Source organism: Chenopodium album, chromosome 14 (genome assembly GCF_948465745.1).
Source record: "Chenopodium album chromosome 14, dcCheAlbu1.1, whole genome shotgun sequence".
NCBI lineage: Eukaryota > Viridiplantae > Streptophyta > Magnoliopsida > Caryophyllales > Amaranthaceae > Chenopodium > Chenopodium album.
Window position 1 is genome coordinate 41,631,616 of NC_137847.1, and position 21,768 is coordinate 41,653,383.

Here is a 21,768-nt window from a genome sequence, read left to right on the forward strand (position 1 = left end):
CACCTTTTGACTTTTATACTATTCACACACTACACTTTGACTCATTTTTGTGATTTATAGATACGATAAAATATAGTCATGTGTGATCTTGTTTGAATTGTCTAAATGTATATATTATTAATATCCACCTTTTATAATTTTACAATGTTGATAATTAAAGATTTAAGTGTTAAAAACATGTGTTTGCAAGCGGGATAAGAGAAAGGTGTAAACTAAAAATAAACGGAGGTAATATTTCATTTTGTGTTGTTAATATCACTTCCGTTTCATATTATTTGCAACAATTAGACATTTTTCCTCTCTACTTTATGTCAAATCGTTGCAAATAAATTGGAACGGAATTAGTAAAAGTGTCCACAGATTGATCTTATAATGGTCAACCTGACTTTCAATCTTCACTGTCTCCTGAATCTAATCATTTGTACTTCTGATGTTACAAATGAATTGGACCATATAATAAAATTATCTTCAATAAGAAAGGTTAATATTTTATGACCCTTCGTCATTAATGTTATTTATGTTTGTACATTTATCATTTTTTTTTTAATTTTTAATTTTTTTTTAAATGAAATAGGGAGGGGTGATTTCATTAAATAATACTTCCTCTGTTTTTTTATAGTTACAACATTTCTCTTTTCACGCTTGCCGATGCATGTTTTGAATCGTTAATATCTTTGATTATCAATCTGTATAAATTATAAATTTTAGATATTAAAATTGTACAAATCGAGAGGAATCTAACAAAATTCTACATGACTATATTTTTCTGATGTATAAATCGTCAAAGGCTAGTCAAAATGAAACATATAAATAGTGTAAAAGTCAAACTGTTGCAACTATAAAAAAAAACAGAGGAAGTAATGGTCATTCGGCACGTACAATCATCCGTTAATAGATTTAAATTCAATTCGCAATACAAGAATTAAACACCCCTAAACTAATGACATCGCTTTTGAACTACTCCTGGATTATTTTAGATGTGTTTGCATCGTTCATGACGGAATTTCATTGATGTATAGTCGCAAAAGTGATAAAACTTGATTGGTCATCAAGATCTGCAAATTTGCAAGACGAATCTTCTAAATCTGCACTCTTATACCAACAGACCCGCAATTCCACAAATTTACAAGACGAATCTTTCAAATTTATATCCATGCACACACTAAAAACAAATAAACAAATAATATTAAACCCTACATAGAGAGACAGACTAAACTTTATACTGTTGTTGGTGATCTTTAATGGCTAAAAACATTAAATTAAAGAATAATTTGGGGCTTATCATCTATAAAAATCGATGGTAGCCCCTAAGTTTTACTATGGTGGCTAGGTTTGAAGAGAGAGCACAAAGTAAATTTTAGGGTTTTTTTTTTTTTTTTTTTTTTTTTTTTTTAGAGAGAGAGAATATGATGTAGATAAATTCTAGGTTTTGTTCAACACATGCATAGTTTTAGACAATTTAATTGAATAAAACATACTAACAAGCAAGTTGCCAAGTGTGGTAGATATTGTATTAAAAAATAGTAGAAAAAGAATATATATAGGTTTTTTTTTAAAAAAAGAAAAGATAACGGGATTAATAATTTATTGAAAAAAAAGGAAGTAGTTTTTAAATACTCATACTATTGCGTTATGTGTCTTCTCCTCAGTCCACACAAAATTCATTCGAGTTTATGCTCCATCACAAAACTAATTATTAATGAGTATATTGACTTTTACTTGCGTGAGTAGTTGACTAAGCTAGATTATAATGTAGTCACTCTTATTAATTCAATGTGGACAATAGAAACAAATCTATATGGATTATTATATACTTCTGATATAGTACCCTCCATATTTAAATAAGTGAAACTTATAGACTTTCTGCACTATTTATGAAATTATTTGATATATATTTGTGATTTATATAAGAATAAATATTAATTCAATGTGGGTACTTGTTGAATTCGTCTTATTAACTTGTTTAATAGATTCAATTGTTATAATTTTAATTTGTAGATAATTAAAACTATTATTAGTCAAAGTTTTGCATTGACATACTTGTACAAGAGAAATATTTAACTTATTTAAATACGAAGGGAACATATTATTTCTTGAAGTCATGAATTTAATTGTTGGCACTACAATTCCATCATGAGGTTTAAACCATCTCTTTAAGGCAAATAATATTTTTGGTCTCTTTGCACCATACAAATTTTATATTAAAAAAAGGACATTTTTGTGAGAAATTACCTAATAAAATTAAACCCAAATTTTATGAGAAACTAACTAATAAAAATATGTTGTAAGAAACAACTTAATTAAAGGTAAAATGTTAAAAAATGTTAACTATGGCCAGATTTCCTCCGTTAACCGAACTTTCTAGCGTTGACCTATCTCTGAACACCCTTGAAACCACCTGTTTTGGGTAAAATTATCCAAGAGACGTGGCCCTATCAGAAGCTGACAAGTGTCAGCCTCCGGGAGGCCCAAATGGATCTCTCATCTAGTGACAAGTGTCAATCCAAAAAATGGGAGAAAAGGCTGCCTTTCTGGCCCAAATCCCGAGAAAGCCGTATTACGGCTCAGCTCACCAAATTAGGTCAGCAATGACCTAAGAAATGACACTTTTCCCAATGACCCGATAAATAGGGAGATTTCCCCCATTTATGGGACATATACATTTATTACAACAACCCTACATTCTCTTACATCAGATAAAACACCTGATCTTGGAATCCGAGAAGATCTCACTCTACTTTTCCGACCTTTTCGTATTCTCCAACACGTTCTAAGTTGATTGTCGGAGGTGGAGCTCCAACCACTCGGAGTCTCCGTTATTTTGCAGGTACAGGCGTCACCAAACCAGTCTTCGAGTTGTAACTCTTCTGAGGGACAAAAATACCCAAAACATTTGGCGCCGTCTGTGGGGAGAGTACCTCAAAGATGGTTCAAGAGTCTGTACCGCCGCCAGACCCCGGCCGTCCTCTGGTCGATGGGGAGGTCTTTACAGACCATGAAGACGACCACGATGTGGACGTCAAAACATATGTGGCCACAGATGGGTCACTTGTTGCTAAACACATCCGTTCCAGAAACAAGATGGAACGAGTAAACAATGAAGCCGGTCCCAGCAAGTCTGCTAGACCACCGCCTGGTAATAACAAGGCGGTAGAAGGTGAGGCTTCAGTAACCCGAGACGAACTCATGAAATTCATGACAAGTTTTAAGGGTGAGATCAAGGACCTGATCGAAAAAAGGGCGGTTGGCTCTAGCAAGGGCCAGTCGGCCAAAAAATCTCCTCAAGCTGCGAAGAGGAAATCAGTCAGAGACAGGCAGCCTACTCCACATCCAAAGGAGAAGACTACACCTGCCCTTGACTGGACAAAGATCCTTCCGCCCTAGACGGGCACAAGGAAGGTCATCCGAGCTGTTCAGCTGGATGGCAGCAAGAAAACCTTCATCGATGCTCGACATGTCATCGAGCAAAATCGAAATCAGTAGCTGTCCGAGTCAACTTCTACGTCAAGCTTTCCAGACAGCTTCAAGAATGCATCCGTAAGGAATACTCAATCCTTGCATGAGAGCCATACAGGCGGCAAGTCCGTCCATTCTGGTCCTCAGATGATTGGAATGCCCTGTATGTGCCTCAGATGGCATACGGGACATACACCCCTCATTTCATGCAACCGACCCTCTTTGGAGGACAGGAGGCGTATAATGTCCAACCCCTGGACTAGCAGCTCTGTCTGCTCAAACTTGGTGAGCAAACTTCTGCATTCACCAAGGAGATAACCGAGGCATCACATCCGGCCAAGGTTAAGAATGTGGTTGGTGCTTACGATTGTACCTCCAACCTTGAGGACCACCTCATGGCCTACTCTAACCTTATGCACATGCAGGGGTTTGAGGATGCTTTGTGGTGCAGATGTTTTCCGGCTACCTTGAAGGGCATGGCCCAACAATGGTTCGGCAACCTGCCAGCCGGATGTATAGATAGCTTCAGGAGGCTTGCCTTCTTGTTTGCTTCAAACTTCTCGATGAACATACCTTCTTAGAAAACAAGTCTTGACTTGAGCACTATTCGGCAAGGGGAGAGAGAAGGACTCCGCTCCTACGTCAAGCGGTTCAATCTGGTGAGAATCCAGATTCAAGGACTGTTTGACGAATTTGCCTATACAGACTTCTTTAACGGTCTGAAGGACGGGTTAAATTTTAAGTTTGACCTTATTAGAAAGAGGGTTTTCACCCTTCAAGAGGCGTTGATAGAGGCGGAGAGCTTCATAAAAGAAACCGACCTCTGCACATCCAATAATCAGTCAGACTCCAAGAAGTCTGACAAACAAAAGGAGAGTCAATCTGTTCAGCCGACTATCAAGGATGATCAGAGCAAAAAGAGAAAAGAAGTCTGGGCGATTGAAGATTCTGATCAATCGTCCCAGAAGAAAGAGAAGGAATTCAAACCGTATGCCCCAAGGTACGAGTTTAATAAAGACTGCTACTACGTCCTCATGGAGATACGGGACCGGGTGACTATTGAGAAGCTTGCGACCATGAAAGATTCCGCCAAGAATCGGAACAAAAATAAATAATGTGAGTTCCATGAGGACATTGGCCATAACACCAATGATTTTTTCAGCCTCCAACGTTTGTTGGATCATTTGGCTGATCAAGGGGATTTGAAGTCATACATCCTCAATTCCAAGGCCACCCCAAAGGCGAACAAGGGGCAATCGTCCAAAAAGACCCCCCAGCCTACTAGTAGGTCGGACACCGATAAGGATCCGGTCTACACAATAGCAGGCGGGTTCGCCAGTGGTAGCCCGACCATTCGGGGTACCAAGGATCATCTGAAGAAGATGATCCACTTAGTTAATGATGGATAGGGATCCACTAGCGGTATTATCCCAGACGTCCTTGTCACTGAGAAGGATCGGGGCAAAGTCCGCCGACCGCATGACGACCCGGTCGTCATTGAATGTAAGGTCTCCAACCAGCTGGTTAGTCGGATCCTTATTGACACTGGTAGCTCCTTTGATCTCATCAACTACAAGTATCTGTCCAAGCAGAATTATAAGCTGGACAGCCTACGCAACGTCTCCCATCCCCTTATTGTCTTGGGGGAGGGGTCGTGCACCCAATCGGACAAATTGATCTACCCATCCGGTTGGGGCAGAAAGGGAAAGGGCAGCATATGATTGTCCAGTTTTTGGTGGTTGAAGAACTGACCGCCTATAACATCATTTTAGGCCAACCCACTCTGAACGAGTGCAAGGCCGTCATCATCCAGTATGAAAGGGATGATGGCTCTGTTGGATCCCTCAACGGAGATCAGAAGACGGCAAGGGAGTATTACCTCTCAAACGTCAAACCAACGGCTGCTGCAGCCGGTCAGCCAAAGGAGCTAATAGACCTTGAATATGTCAAGGACTCTGACCCAGCCCCACCAGCAGCCAAAAAGAAAAGAAAGCTGAGCTGGTGGAGGAGAACGGTCAGATGAGCTCCATCCCCAGCCGGCTAGTGAGCACATTGATATTCCTCTGGACAACAGTCGTCCAGAGCGAACTGTTAAGGTGGGAACGACTGCTTTTGAAAGGTTGGGTGTAGACTTGCACCTCCTGCTAAAAGAGTTCAAAGATATCTTTGCCTTTGAAGTAGAAGAGATGCCAGGCATCAGCCCGGATCTTGCTGTTCATAAACTCGCCATGAATCCTAAAAAGAAGCCCATCCGACAAAAGAAAAGAAATCACGGCGAGTAAAGAAGTCAGGCGGCAGCGGAACTCAAAAAGCTGTTAGACGCTGGGTTCATTCGGCCATGTAACTTCCCTGATTGGGTTGCGAACGTTGTGCTTGTAAAGAAGCCGAATGGTTCCTGGCGCATGTGTGTAGATTACACTAACTTGAACAAGGCATGTCCAAAGTACAGTTACCCGCTTTCAAAGATCGACAGCCTGGTTGACTTTACAGCCGGGCGTGCCTTAATGAGTTTTATGGATGCCTAATCAAGCTTCCACCAGATACCCTTGTGGAAAAAAGATTAAGAGAAGACGGCCTTCGTCACTGATCAGGGGTTATTCTGTTATACGATGATGCCGTTTGGCTTGAAGAATGCGCTGGCTACTTTCCAGCGGATGATTAATACAGTTTTCATTAATCAGATTGGGAGGAATGTAGAGGCGTACGTTGATGACATAATAGTCAAATCCAAGCTACAGACAGATCACCTTGCTGATCTCCGAGAAACCTTCACCACACTCAGACGACATAAGGTCATGTTAAATCCCAAAAAGTGTGTTTTTGGTGTTGAGTCTGGAAAGTTTCTCGGATTCCTGATTGATCAAAGGGGGATAGAGGCTAACCCCGAGAAGATACAGGCCGTTCTCCTTGCTGAGAGAGACGACATTCAGCTCTTGGTCTATTTCATTAGCCATGTGCTTAGAAATGCTGAGCTACGGTACCCCATAGTTGAAAAATTTGGCCTCACCCTTTACATGGCTGTCAAGAAGTTGAAACCTTACTTCTTGGCACATCCGGTTGTGATCTGCACAGACCAACCTCTCAAGCGGCCAATGGCAACCCTGGAGTCATCCGACAGAATGCTCAAGTGGGTTATTGAAATGCAAAGTTTTAAAATCACCTACGAACCAAGAAAGGCAGTGAAGGGTCAGGCGTTTGCCGAATTCATTGTCGAAATGACAATGCCGGTTGCTTCGGACAACCTTGATTAGGTTTGGAAAGTGTATGTAGACGAGAGCTCTATTATGAACGGGTGTGGTGTAGGCGTAATTTGTTAGTCTCCTAAGGGGGAAAAACATGAGTATGCACTACGGTTTAAGTTCCAGGCCTCAAACAATGAGGCATAATATGAAGTCCTGCTAGGCGGCATCCGCATGTGCAAGGCAGCAGGGGCAACAAAAATTAACGTCTGCTCTGACTCTCAGTTGGTCATTAGCCAATACCATAGTGAATATGAAGCCACCCATCTGGCAATGATCAAATATCATCAGGCGGTCAAAACTAAAGTTAGGACACTTAAAGAATTCCATCAGAGTCAAGTGCCCAGGTCTGAAAACAATCAGACGGATGCAATGTCGAAATTAGCATCCTCCGCCTCCTATGATACGCCTCGGTCAGTCTTTTGGGAAGTTATGGAAAAACGGAGTATATCTGATGAAAATACCATTGGATTACTTGACCGAAGCTCTACCTGGATGGATGGCATCCGGGCGTATTTGACAGATGGTACGCTTCCTGATTCACCCCAGGAGGCAGCCGTATTAAAGAAACGTACTGTAAATTTCGAGATGAGAAACAGAGAGCTCTTCAAGGCGGGTTTCCTAAAACCTCTCTTGAAGTGTGTTACCCCGGAAAAGGGGAAAAAAGTTCTCAAAGAGCTGCACGCGGGATACTGCGCCTCTCACATAGGCGGCAGATCTCTGGCTGTCAGGACCAGACGGCAAGGTTACTTCTGGCCTACTCTTGAGTCAGACGCCACGGAGATGGTCAAAAAGTATGACAAGTGGCAAGGATTTGGCAAGCTCATCCATTAGCCGGCAACCGACCTGACAGCAATCCACAGCCCAGTCCCGTTTTCTAAATAGGCATGGACATTTTAGGTCCTTATACGCCTGCACTAGGCGGAAAGCGCTATATTCTGGTGGCTGTCGATTATTTCACCAAATGGGTGGAGGCAGAGGCAGTCAAGAGAATCAAGACAAAGGATGTCATCTCTTTCATTTGGAAGAACATCATCACCCGGTACGGGGTACCTATGTCTATGGTATTCGATAATGGTCCTCAGTTTGAGACGCCTCAACTCAAGACTTCACTACTACAAAATGCTTGTATTCTCGACGCAATACCCTCGACATTAGGGAAGACCGTCATAGTTAAAATTTAGTGTTCCATGTTTTGTCGAAGCTTTTAAGGGTCCTTTGACTTTCTCGTCAATTTTTAGCGTTGAGAAACATATAAACAGTCACTTGTCCTGCATGTGATAGTACCTCGTAGCCATCGTGTTAGGGTTTTCCTCTTTCAATCTTCATTTTCATCCGCCAATCCGCCACCCACCCATCTTCTCTCTTATTAATCACTAGTCATTACTCAACTTTCCGATTCTTTGCTTCCATTTTCTGTCCTCACAAGATCTGGAGTTCTCAAGTCAAGCGTTTATCGCAGGTTCAATTTCATTTTTTTTTAGATCTTGTTTTTCAACAGTAATTGAAGTCGATCGACAATTTGATTTTATTTGTCTTCAATTTTCTGTAGTTTACTCTTAATTTCACTCATTTTGATTTGTTTTATGGTATGATTAATAATTAATTTTTGTATTTTGATAGCCTCCATTGCTGTTCTTGAGGTTGGGGTATAATGTATTTGTGGCTGCTTAAGTAAAAACTGCTATAGAGTAGGGTAAAACAATATTCGTTCCTTGTTTAATCTACTGCAGTTAATTAGGTTGATATAGAATTTGATATGCATCATAGTTTTTCAATTTGATAGTATCCTATCTCTTTAGATGATTAGGATTCTCTTCTCATATTTCTTTTTAGGCACTAGTATAATTGCTAAGAAAATATTTGAACTTTACTTAAAATGTTGAGCGCTTATAGAATCTGCAAGTTATATTTTGCAATTTTATTGACAAGATTGTATATATTGATTCGAAGTGCTTTTAGAATCTGCAAGCTATATTCTTCGTCTCATATAAAATTGGAATCTCTTTAAACTATAATATACTAGTGAAGAAGAACTCCATGGTTAATTTTTTTTTTCTATGCGAATTCCAATTCCTCTTTTCTACTAATAATGTTCTTAAAGTCAAATGGCTATCCTAATCATAATACGTACAACAAACTTATTTTAATCATATTGGTTGTATTAGAATAAACTCATGTTCCAACTATATATACTATCAATTTGCTTAAGTTATTCTACGAATAAGTTGTCTTCTTGCCTATTACTCTATTTGAAAGTTTGGTCAGGTTCGCCGTTTTTTATTTGGCTGTTTTTCATTATTTAATATTTACTAGCCAATAGTATGTGTTGGTGGTTGCTGCTCTTAAAAGGGAGCAATCACCATGAAATTTCAAGTATATCTTTCTGCACCATACGAAATTAATTTCAGCTTCTCTCTATTATCTTTCTTTTTTCTACCCATCCTCTCTTTTAATATGATCTGCATTGCAAAAAAATAAAACCCACCTGTTTTGATTCAGCTGCAAATATTTGTACAACACCCTTGCCTTAATCTCTGTACTTTCCCTTGAAACTTCTCACTTATGTCATTATGTTTCTTAATTCAAAATCCACTGTGACAACAGTAGCAATCCTTGGACCAAATCACAAAACAGATAGTTAACTTAATTTTGCTAATTATAAAAACTATGCTAGGTAAACAGACATACGTACTGTTTGTTAGGTAACTTTCTTTTTATTGTAATAGAAAGAAAGAAGGCTTTTGATGATGTTGAATATGAATATGCAACGGAGGTGCTAAAGGTTTTAACAAGTGATTAGTATGCTACTCTTTTTCCTCAAACTAGCCTTGGATTTATGGAGTCCTTAACTATGCTGGATGTCAGTCATTGAAAAACTTTTATCAAATCCTCTATAATGCTTTCAAAATATGTGCTTAATGTTCATTTTGTTAAATGTTTACAGGTGTAGGAAGTTGTTATATCAGAAGATGTAAGGAGCTCGGACTGTCAGAAGAGGATTCTTGCATTGACATAATCTCTCATTTTGTTGGTGTGTTTTTTCTTTTAATCCTATTTTTGTGTGGTTGTAGACTTGTAGTTGTCGTAATAATTATTCTTGCATTGACATGTAAATACATGCGTACTTATTTTCGTAACAGTAAAAGAATGTGGTAGTGAATTTTTGATATGTAATTGTTTATTAATAGTAAGGTTGATTTGTATTGCAGAGGGGCTGTTTTGCAGGTAGCCAAATCAGGCTCAACAAATTGGGATTGAAAACCTAAATCTATATATGGGTGATTTATCCTTTACCTCTTGGATTGCTTGTTAGTGTGAATGAATAGAAACAAGAGGCCACCCAACATAGCTAAGCTCAAGGATTGGGTTCATGAAAATGTAATTTTAGCAAGACCTATCAACTAGGATGCTGCTCATGGTCTGCCAGAAGCATGTCATCCTAAGTAGGGCTGAGCAAAAAAACCCGAAAAATCGATCCGTAACCGAACCGAAAATTTGGGTACCCGAACCGTTTAGGAATTAACGGTTCGGGTAGCGGGTACCCGTTAATACAGTTTCGGGTACCCGAAAATCTAAAATGTCAGTTTTTTTTTTAAAAAAAATTGAAACAGAAAGTTTTGAAATGCTGAAACTCCTGAAAGCCGTGTTTTGTATTTAAAAAAAAAAAAAAAAACAAACAAAAGAAACGAACCCTAATCTCACTCACTTACTCACTCACTCAGCCTCCATCAAACCATCACCATCTCTCTCCTCCTCCTCTCTCTCTCTCCTCCTCCTCCTCCTCTTCTCTAATCTCTGGTTCTCTGATCTATATTCTTTATCAGCGGTTATCCAGTTATCTCAGGTAATTATCTCTTTTCAAGATCTAATTATTTGCAATGAATTCAATTTTTCCTCTAATTAGTGAAACTCTTGTTTTCCAGATCTACAGCGTTACGCTTAGTCGCTTGTGAGGTCTCCATTGAAGCGGCTTGTGAGCTTTCGTTCTCTTCCATTGAAGCGTACTCTGAGACTAAGGTCTCCATTGAAGCGGCTTGTGAGCTTTCTCTGCTCCATTGAGATTTGAGGCAACTTCATTATAAGGTAAGATGTTTTTCTTAAAATCATCGAACATCAATTTCGCATTCTAGGGTTTATTATCAATTAAATTCAGTGTATTCAATTCTAGGTTTATTGTCAATTAAATTGGTAATGTGTGATTTTCAATAGCAATAAGGGTACCCTATGTTATTTATTTATAGTCAAACCTCTTCTCAAAATATATATGTAATGTTGGCATATTTTAGCTCGTATGGTAATGTTCAGTTGTTCACTGCTTCTCTCCATCATGTTATTGCTCAACTCTCATTTTTCCATGTTGACTTCATATATTGACTCTTGACCAATGCATGATCTGATGGAACTAGTAGTTGTCTGAAGCAAATACTTAGTAAGTTAGTATTAGATTTTCAGTATGTCATTTAATTGGAACTTTGGTAGCTTGCACTTAGTGGCTTATTGATCATTGTTTTGTGTCTGGTTAGTGGTTACTAACTAGATTTTTTTAGTCTTTTAAAATGATTATTTTTTAGGCTTATTACTTTATAGTTTATAACTTTATATGATTTTCCAGTCTTGTTATTTGTATATACATGAGTGAACTTTTTGGTTAGACTGAATTTTTGTTTAGGTTCTTTCCATTACTAACTAGATTTCCAGTCCTGTTATAGTGTTATTCACTTATTTGTGTATACAACTATACATGATTACATGGGTGAACTTATTTGTTTTTTTTTCATTTGTAGGAGTGTATGGAATTTGGAAGTAGTGGGGAGATGGAAGACTCATCGGCTACAAGTCAAGCTCCTCCAATTCCTAGTCCTCCTCTTGAGCCTTGGGAGTATGAGCCAATGACGGAAAATAATGACCCCTTTGTGCAACAAAATCAATCAAATGAACCTTCTGAAGATGCTGATGTTGCTGCCCCCTCTGGTGAAACTTCAAAAAAAAGTAGAAAAAGGCGGTCTCCTCATTGGGAGCATTTTATAAAGAAGGATGGAGAAAACAAGGCTGAATGTATCTATTGTCATGCATTAATTGGTTGTGCATCACTTCATGGTACCTTCGGCATGAAGAACCACATATCGCGATGTAAGGCATACCCCCCAAACATTGATCAAAATCAGAAACTACTGTCCCTTAGTCAGCAAACTCTTGATGGGAATCTTGTGGATCAAAAGAAAGGTAGACTTGAGTTATGGAAATTCAATCAAGAAGATAGTAGGAAAGCTCTGGCAAAGATGGTGATTATGGATGAAATGTCCTTTAGAACGGTGGAGCATGAAGGTTTTCGCAACTTTATGAAGGTAACACAACCCTTTTTCATTATTCCTTCTCGATGGACAGTGACTAGAGATTGTTTTAGGATTTATTTGGATGAGAAAAAAAATTTGAAGAGTTTTTTTAGCAAGTGCACTTCACGTATAAGTCTGACCACTGACACTTGGACTTCTTGCCAAAATATGAATTACATGTGTTTAACCGCTCACTTTATTGACCAAAATTGGAAATTGCACAAGAAAATAATAAACTTTTGTATAATTTCTGGTCATTCTGGTGAAACTATTGGTAAATCTGTCCAAAAGTGCCTACTTGAATGGGGTAGTGAATTTTTGATATGTAATTGTTTATTAATAGTAAGGTTGATTTGTATTGCAGAGGGGCTGTTTTGCAGGTAGCCAAATCAAGCTCAACAAATTGGGATTGAAAACCTAAATCTATATATGGGTGATTTATCCTTTACCTCTTGGATTGCTTGTTAGTGTGAATGAATAGAAACAAGAGGCCACCCAACATAGCTAAGCTCAAGGATTGGGTTCATGAAAATGTAATTTTAGCAAGACCTATCAACTAGGATGCTGCTCATGGTCTGCCAGAAGCATGTCATCCTAAGTATCGTAATAGCAAACAAGTATCTAGTCTAGTATCGTACTAGCAAACACACTTATCTAGTCACATGTTGAGTCGTGAAGGGAGACTAAGCTACCTTAATATCCATACAAGTAGTATTTGCCTAAGCATTATTACAGTTGCAAGTTATCCCATCACGTGTATCCTATCAGCTCACTTGCATTGGAAAGAAGCTACAAAGTATATAAAAGATAATAGGTTTTTTTTTTCCTTCTCTTTTACTGTTTGTAATACAAAGAACATGTTATTGTAGATGAGTATATTATTTGTAATCTTCATTTTTTTTTAATTAGTATGTATATGGTTAATACATAAGTGATGTAAAATTTCATTTTAGTGATGTGAGTTAATGGTACTAGTACATCTTAATAAATAACGTGATTTTTAGCATCTTTTATCCATCATACTTTTAGCATATTTACCTAGCTATTATAATCTAATTATCTTAGTATATTTTCCTCAAAAAAAAAATCTTAGTATTTGTTTTTTTAGAGGGAAAATAATCTCGACACTTTTCAATGTCAATTATGCATTCCCGCAAATGTAAATATTATATCGCGGAAAGTATATACCGACGCTATTAAGTTTCGATATTCTCATAAATGACGTAATAAAGTGTTGAGATACTCGACTATTTTAAGCGTCGAAGTTTTTTGAAGGACGGCATAAAGCGTAGAGATTCTCGACGGCCAAATTCTCGACGCTTTACAAAAACGTCGAGAAATTATTTTTCGACGCTTTTAAGCGTCGAAAATATAGCAAAAAAGTGTCGAGAAACAACGGTTTTTGTAGTAGTGCTTGTTTTAGAGATTAAGGAATCTCACATTGTTTTGCATCAGTCGGCCGACCCCAAGCAACGGCCAAGTTGAAGCCTTCAACAAACTCATCTCAGACGGCATCAAAAAGAAAATTGAAAGAGCCGGTGGTTTATGAGCTGAAGAATTAATTCATGTCCTATGGGCCATCTGGACAATTGAAAAAGGGGCAACTGGTAAAACCCCATTTCTCATGGTACACGGTGCTGAAGCTGTCTTGCCCATCGAGTATTATGAGCCGACTCTACGAGTCATGCTATCCGATGAAGAGGCAATCTGGGAGGCCATGCGACTAGCATTGGACTCTCTCCCGAAACGCAGGGGCAATGCCGCCTTGCGTCATGAGATTTACCGCCTGAGAATGACCCGTGCCTACAACAAAAAAGTACACAAACGGCCCTTGAAAGTTGGGGATCTAGTGTTACGAAAAATGGAGGCAATCGGTAGGCCCAATGAGCATGGAAAGCTAAATCCTAATTGGGAAGGCCCCTACTGGATCTATGAAGAAATAAGAGATGGCACCTACCACCTGGAAACTCCAAACGACAGGCAACTGTCCAGAACTTGGAATGTAGACAACTTGAAAAAGTACTACTTCTAAGGGTTTGAAAATTTTTGTAAATGAAAAAACTTATCAATGAAAGTTTTTTTTTTTCATTTTTACTATTATTGTTTATTCTTTAGTATACATACGTAACTTTCTAAGTACCGCCTGTACAAGGTACAAACGGACATTGCTAATAACCGAACGAAATAAGGCCACAGGCTGGATGATACTAAATTTTATAATTCGTCTTCTCCAACATGAGTAAGGCGTCCGGCGACGCCCATTCGGGTGGAATCTTCACGGAGAGTAACTCCCATCTGGGTGACAAAGTGCTCTACAACCACATACAGAAGGCAAAGATTGAACGATCAAATTAGTCAACTCATAGCCATCTGACGAAAAGTAATCTAAAGGGATTACAAGTAGACTATTGAGTGAGGCTGTATCTAATAAAACATCCGGAATTTGCGTAATGCCCTTACTTAGATTACGGCTTTAACCTATACAAAGTATTCCCAATGGGATGGACGGATGGGCATATAATTGGATAATAACTACTCTACCTAAGAGTAGGCGAGCCGCCTGTTTGAAAAACATTTAGGTGGTATTGATGCATTGAGTATAACTTAAATGAATTTATTTTTTCTAATATACAAAGACGGCCTAGACTGAGTTTGACCTAGCCGTCTGGGTTAGTAACTTATGAGGGTTAAGTTTGCCCTTCATACCTGTTTAAGTGGGGCAGGCGGCCCCTATAAGATCGCCTGCTATACATCAAGCGTTGTAAGGCCGTCTGTATTTGCAAACGAAGCAATGCAGGTGGACGAGAGCAGATAAAACATTTGAGTCTGCCTGCTCCTTTTGAGCGTAATGGTGAGAATTCAAGGGCTAAGGCTCAAACATAATAGTCATTCGGCCGCCTAGAAAAAGGTACAAGGCCGTTTATCTAAAAGAACCGGATGGTTAGTGGTCGGCTGTACGCTTGGTTTGGGGTAATCACCATAGTGATTGATTGACTTAGAAATTATTCATACTCTTTTAGTATAAAAAATTTTCAAGTTAATCAACCCACTCTTGAACCCAAGCATACAGCCGTCCAGGGGCAATAACACCAGGTACGCCGCCTGTATCAAATAAGATGCAGCATACATGCAAGCATTTAAAAGAGCTTAACTTTTACAGAAAGGCCGACCAGATGGCTGGCTGATTCATAAACAAAAGTTGACCCTTGGCCAGCAAAATTAAACATTGTTACCTAGAATACATCCGGGGAAAACAGAGAAATTGTTGAATAAACCCGACTCATCAGTCGGTAAAAACAAAGATACTCGGCACGCAGGCCGAAAATGTATTTGAAATGGGCATACGACCGTGGACAAAACTAAATCAGCTTCAGGAGAGGACTCAGCTTCATTTTCATCCCTCACTTCTTCGTTGGTCGGATGTTGCTCGTTGTGCTCCTTGTCCTCATCCTCATCGTGGACATTCGCCCCGCCCTCCGTCTCCAGGTCCGCCTGTGCATCAAGCTCATCAGTAGCTTACTTATAACGATACTCCCAGACCTCTTTTTGCTTGTCGTTGAATGGTTTTTCAAGACCATTCACTCTCAGCATGGCCTACATCCGGTCAACAGAGGAGGCAATTAATATGCAGTCGGCTAGGTCAAAATTCAAAATAATAGCCCAACTTAAAAAAAAAAGCTACCTCCGCCAGATTTGCCAGAATGGAGTCACGCTGTTCAGCAGAGACGACCTTGAGCATGTCCTCGGCTATTTGCTGAGCATCCGGCGTCTGAGAAGCATCTGCACATGCAACATTGGGTGAGAGGCTGGCATAGGTCCGGCCAATAGACCGGCTGGCTTCAGAGCTTGATGGCGACTGGCTATAAGTCTTAACCCTGCAAGGGTAAGGCAAAGGGTCAAAGGCGGAGGTACCTCGAATCACGACCAGATCCTGGGCGTTCTTGTCCTTCCGCCTATAGAAAAGACCGCCTGGAGATCCGGTAGAACCCGTCGGAGGCTTGTCCTTTGAAGACTTGGACTTCTCCGCCTGCTTAAGAGCAGCCATCGCAGCCGACGACTTGCTGCCTGTTGAGGGGTGGGATTCGGATTGGCTCGCAGAAGGTTTGTGAGCAATCGTTTTCCGATGCTTTGTGGGCGTTGGCCCCTCCCCGGAAGCGGGCCGTTTAGAGGGCTTTTGCTCCAAAGCCGGCAGCACAGGAGGCTTCACGGATCCTTCCTATAAAAACACAACACTTAGCAAAAGCATAAAATTCAAGTCTAAAAAGAAATTGGCGGATGCAAGAGAGCTTACATGCTCCAGTTGATCTTTTTTGAAGATCTGGCTCTTCTGCCGGACCATCTGCGGTATACGACGGCTAAGTTGCCTGGCTTTTTTGCTGGGGTCCAGTTGAGACATAGCTTCTTCTGCAAAAAGGCCGACTGGGTGGTTAGAAAAACAAGCAAAGTAAAAATTTTAATGCTCTACAAAACACTCATCCTGCTATCCACCTCTTCCTTTTTCTGTGGTTAGGCCACAGGCGGCCAGGAAAAAGGGATCCATGAGCCATTCAAACCTATGGATGTAGCTATTTGGGATGATATCCTTCTCAGATCCCCCTTTTACCGTCTTTATTTCAACTTTAAATAGCCCAAGTGTCAAAATCTGATCCCAGCCTTCATCAGACACAGGCGGGAGAATTGCTTTTTGACCCAAAAGATAAGGGTTCTAGTTCCAAGAGTTGAACTTTTTATTTTGGATGGTGTCTGGGGAAAAGATGATGTAGAACTTTTTCCTCCAATCTTTCCACTTATTCTCCTTCCCCAGAGTCATCATGTAACCTTTGTTACAAGATAAAGTGTACTAGCCAGGTCCGGATGACTTGGGAGCTTTACTTAAGTAATGCATATGGGCGAATGCCTCAAAGCTGGGCTCCACTCCCTGCACCCTATAGGCGGACACTAATCCTAAAATATTGACCCAAGAATTGGGCGCTACCTGCCATACCCCTAGGCGGTACCCATCAAGGATCTCCTCGATTGCCAGATCCAGTGGGAACCGAAGGCCCGCCTGTATTGTGGTCGCATAACATCCAAAGCAAGAATCCCCATAGCTTTGGTCAGGCGGCCAGACGACTGTATCGTCAAGGGCTGGGACGTTTATTTTATAGCCGGCCCTCATCACATAGGTGTCCCGGATCTCTTCTAAGTTTTTCCGCATGAGCCTTTGAGTTGCAGCGGAAATGTGAGTAAGTATGGGGTGTACCGCTCTTGAAGAGAGGAAGAAGTCTCCTCATGGCCTTGTTCGACGGAGGCGGCCTCCCCCTCAGATTCCTCTTCGACAACCTCAGGCGGCCTCTCTTCGCTCTTAGAGCTGCCTGAGACAGCATCCAACTGGGACGACCCCTGTTCGGAGCCGGATGTCTCTTCGCTATACTCATTTTCTGACTCATCCAAAATGGAGTTATCCGGCGTAGTTGGGATGCCAGACGGATGATAGGAAACTTCATTCCTAGGCACCCTAATAGGACTTTCGTCCTCTTCATCACTAAACGCCTGAGCTGTCCTCTTAGTTCTAGCCATAGTGTCCTGCACAGACACAGACACAATCGGATTTGGGGACGAGTGCAAATTAGGGTAGGCGGCACCCCTAGTCCTAGATTCAGCCGTCGTAGGTAACTGGCTGACAGCTATCCTAGGCCGTGCCGTGTGTGTTTGTGATACCATTTGTAAAAAGGGGAAAACAAACACAGACGAAAAAGTGAAATATAAAGAGAGAGAAAGAGCAGACGGTTACCTCGTGAAGGTATTGTTGAAAGTTGCTTGAGCCAACTGTTTCAGACGGATGAAAGCAAGCGGCAGGCGGAAAGTTCTTTTGAAAAGTCAAAGATTCTCTCATATTCCCTCAATAGTTTTTTTGTGAATATGCGAAAAATGAGGAGCAACGATAATATTTATAGAGGGTGAATCCAGGGGCAACCCTGTAATTTTACTAGATGGGTGAACAGTAAAACTGACCACCCAATGCATGTGTAACAAATGTCATAGATGCCCCGTGGCAAGCCACGTCACATCTGTGAGGGTGAAGACACCCATTTGTGTCTTCCTAAAACCAAACCCGGTGATGAATACTTTTCACGTCGAATCATAATCGAATGAAGTGAAAGTGTGGAAAGTCGAGTGTTGCGGTTAGTTTTTATTTCTCTTCTTTCTCTTTGTTTTCAAAAACCTATTTTATGAAAATAGCCAATCCAGTATAGTTTGGTCCATGGCAAGGGTCCAATAATAGTTTCGTTGGATTGGGCCCGAAAAGAGCTTTCCAACGATATATTATAAGCCCAATTCCGATGAATAATGAGGAAGTTATGACCAAATTACTAAACTGGGCCCGATTTAACCTTTATATGCGGCCCAATGATCTAGAGGAGGGCCCATTATGATTTATGATTCCTAATGCAATTAGGATTGATTATAGTCCTCTAGAATCTTCTAGAAGGTTCTTTTGAATCCTAATGTGATTAGCATTGATAATTGAGTTTTATGAGTTTTATTTTGAATAAAAGAAGTGTTTTAAATAAAATCACAGTTTTACCCCTCGTACACTTAATTTTATCAAAATATGAAAACGTGTGGAAAAACTGCCTGCAGCGCCGCACCACAGGCTGTCGCGGGGCGACACGCCTGTCGCACGGCGACAGAGGCTATTGCGGCGATAGCGTCGTGTTTTATTCCTTTTCAAACTCTGATTCTTTTTTATCATATTCTAGCTGATTTTCATTATAAATAGCTCCCAAAACCTCCGTTTTTAAGGATAAAAAAAAAATTACCAACTCTCATTAAGAATTCTTGATATTCTCTCTCTCTTTCTAGCCTAGCCTTTTACAAACAAAGTTCCGCATTACCAAGATCTAGACACATCTAGCCAAGTTCGAAGTTGCCTTCGCCCTAGACGTGAAAGGTTTAATTTCCGAGGGTTTGGTCCCAAATCTCTATTTCAATTATTTAATTTAATTGTTTTATTTTATATTTTCCTTGAAGTTACTAACGTGTGTATTTTGTTATTAGAAAGAGGTACGAGGCATCCAAGTAAGTGCTTTAATGGTTTAATTGCTTTAATATAGAAATCATGCTTTAATTATTTTCTAGTATCATGTTAGGATGTTATATTGCTTCCTAATATCATGTTTAGGGTTAATTAATATTTTTAATATCACTTATGGTTGTTATGATGCTTCCTATTTCTTTCCTAATAGCATGTTAGTATCATGTTAGGGCTAAAGCTTTGATTTTTATTGTTTAGTAACATGCTAGGGTTTGTTATTAATCTTGTTAGTATCATTCCTAGGATCTTGCTATTAATATTATGCTTTAACATGATTATTTTTATAATTGTTATGATTATTGTTATAATTATTGTTATTACGATTATTGTTGTTATTTTTATGATTATTATTATGTTGCTAAATGCTTATTTATTGTCATTTCTTGATCACGCCTTTATAAATAGAGTCAATTATGATTATTATTATTATGTTTCTTGATGCTTATTTATTATTGTTATTGCTTGATCACGCCTTTTATGCATGTTTAAAGGGAATTTGTACTTGTAAACACGCTTAATAAGATAATTAATAATCTTGTTTGGGCTAATTTGATTATAATTCAAGTGATCGCCAATAATAGTTTTATCTGTGCATTAAATTCAACCAACATAGACTAAACAGGTTTAGGGTAAACCTATTGATTGCATGTTAGTCAAAAAGCGCACATGAATACGAGAAGAATAAAGTAGAGGCCTATTTTTAGGGCAGGTTCAATCTTTTTAGGTTGGATTTGTACCTTCATCCCCGAACACCAGTCATGGTTCCAAACCTATTGGAGTTGACGATCTCATGGATCGTTAAGGGGTGTAACCTTCACCCTGTGAACGGTTTACAAGTTCCTAAAACTTGTTGGCGACTCTTTTGCTCTAGCTTCCTTCCCTTTGGACGCCACCATGCTTAAGTGTATGATCACAGTGGGGCTCAAGTGTGGGATGGCTTGAAATATTCCCTACAGGTTTTGGCGACTCTGCTGGGGAGGATTTCTATTTTAATTCCTAAAATTTTTTTCGGCAATTATTTAGAATGAGTGGATGAGACTCGAAAAGTTCTAAGTATTTCATGTGCGTAATTTTGATTAACATTATTGTCATATGCATAAAAAAGGTTCTCATTGGAAAGACCATCCGTAATAAGTTAAAAACATAGGATTTTTTACACGTAGGAAATTTGAGGAATATCTTTCACAACTAAAACCGAAATAATGCTGCGAAAAACTGGAAAATTTTACGAACACAGAAAGCTGCTGAGGCATGTAGGAACCGGCGTCTAGAAACAGAGCCTGTCATCGAAGATATGGCTCTGTCGCCGAGCGACAATTCTGTCGTCAGGCGACAGGGCTATATCACGGCGACAGTCTTTGTTGGCTGGCGCTGCGTTCTTCCAATACCGAGCCAGAAATATGAGTTCTAGTTTCGACCAGTTTTAGCACTGTTGGCTCGATTCTACTTCCTGATTGAGTTTTTCTCTTTTTTTCTGAAACCCATATGTGTTCTACATATGGACATAACCCTCTGGGAATTCATGCTCCATCTACCTGATTGAACGCTCTGAGCAACAAAGGGTACATCCGAGAATGTTGAATTCACCAAACCATGGAAGCGAGTTTAACTCGCGGGGTCCCATCCACACGCGCCAACCCTTCCAAAGGTAAGGCTTCCGCGCGGTGCATCCGGACTCATAACCATGGATCCTCTTTCACTAACCCATATCCCGAACTTTTGAGAACTAGAGCCATGGTTAGGTTGCAAACTCATTGCATCATTTTGTGACCACTTGTGCATTCTTTGCGTGTGCATACTCTATATGTTTTTCAAATAAACTAATTAATGACTAAAAGGACTTTGCCTAATTAATTAATTAATTAATTAGACTAATTAAAGGCTAATAAATTAACCAAACTGACTTAGTACGACTTTAGGCCTGCCCCTTTAGAGTAAAAATACTGAAATAAGTTCCAGATCGATGTTCCAGGAATGGCGCAAAAATCTGGGCTGCAGCGCCAAATGCTACTGTGCAACGCCTAGTGACAACCTTGTCGTCTGGCACTGCACTGCAGAGTGCGGCGACAGTCCTGTTGCTTTGGCGACAGTTTAGTTTCTTGCTCGAGTCATCACGACGAGTCTAATTAAACAGTTTATTAATCAGTTTGGTCATTTTGTTAATAGCAGTAGTCATATTTAGTCCTTAATTGAGTATAAGCATTTAGTCTCATGGTCATACACAAGAGTCAAAGCATGTCACCTACACCCACTAGTCTTAGCACACACTTTGTATATGTCACCATGACCATGTCTTAGGTTCATGCATGAGTCGTTTTCCGTCATTCGAGTGGGGGGTCCAATCTATTCCCATTCTCTTCCACATTATCTCCCATGTTGAATAGATCCTGAGTCAAAATAAATAATAAAAAACTTATCCCTAATTTCCCTTTCCACAGTACTTAGTCAAGGAGAGAAGGGCGATTAATCAAGGACAACACCTTCGTTCAAGTTCAACTTTTTGATAAACCGATTCGCCAAAAAAGAAAAGCTAAGAAGATAATGGCGAGTCAAGAAGAAGTCAATGAGCTTAAGAAACAGATGGCCAGCGTGACTGAGGTGTTGAAGGCCTTAACCCTTCAAATCAATGACCCTGTGAAGCAACAACAAATGGAGCTCA

At 39.8% G+C, this 21,768-nt stretch overlaps 1 protein-coding gene across 1 annotated transcript; it reads left to right on the plus strand.

Annotated features, from left to right (window-relative positions):
* The first annotated feature begins 10,642 nt into the window (after window positions 1-10,642).
* Window positions 10,643-12,749, plus strand: LOC145579250 (uncharacterized). The gene is made up of 3 exons (XM_081636497.1): window positions 10,643-10,781; window positions 11,483-12,043; window positions 12,396-12,749. The coding sequence occupies exons 2-3, from the start codon at window positions 11,489-11,491 to the stop codon at window positions 12,450-12,452; spliced, it is 612 nt and encodes a 203-aa protein (XP_081492623.1). The 5' UTR covers window positions 10,643-10,781; window positions 11,483-11,488; the 3' UTR covers window positions 12,453-12,749.
* Window positions 12,750-21,768: the final 9,019 nt, after the last annotated feature.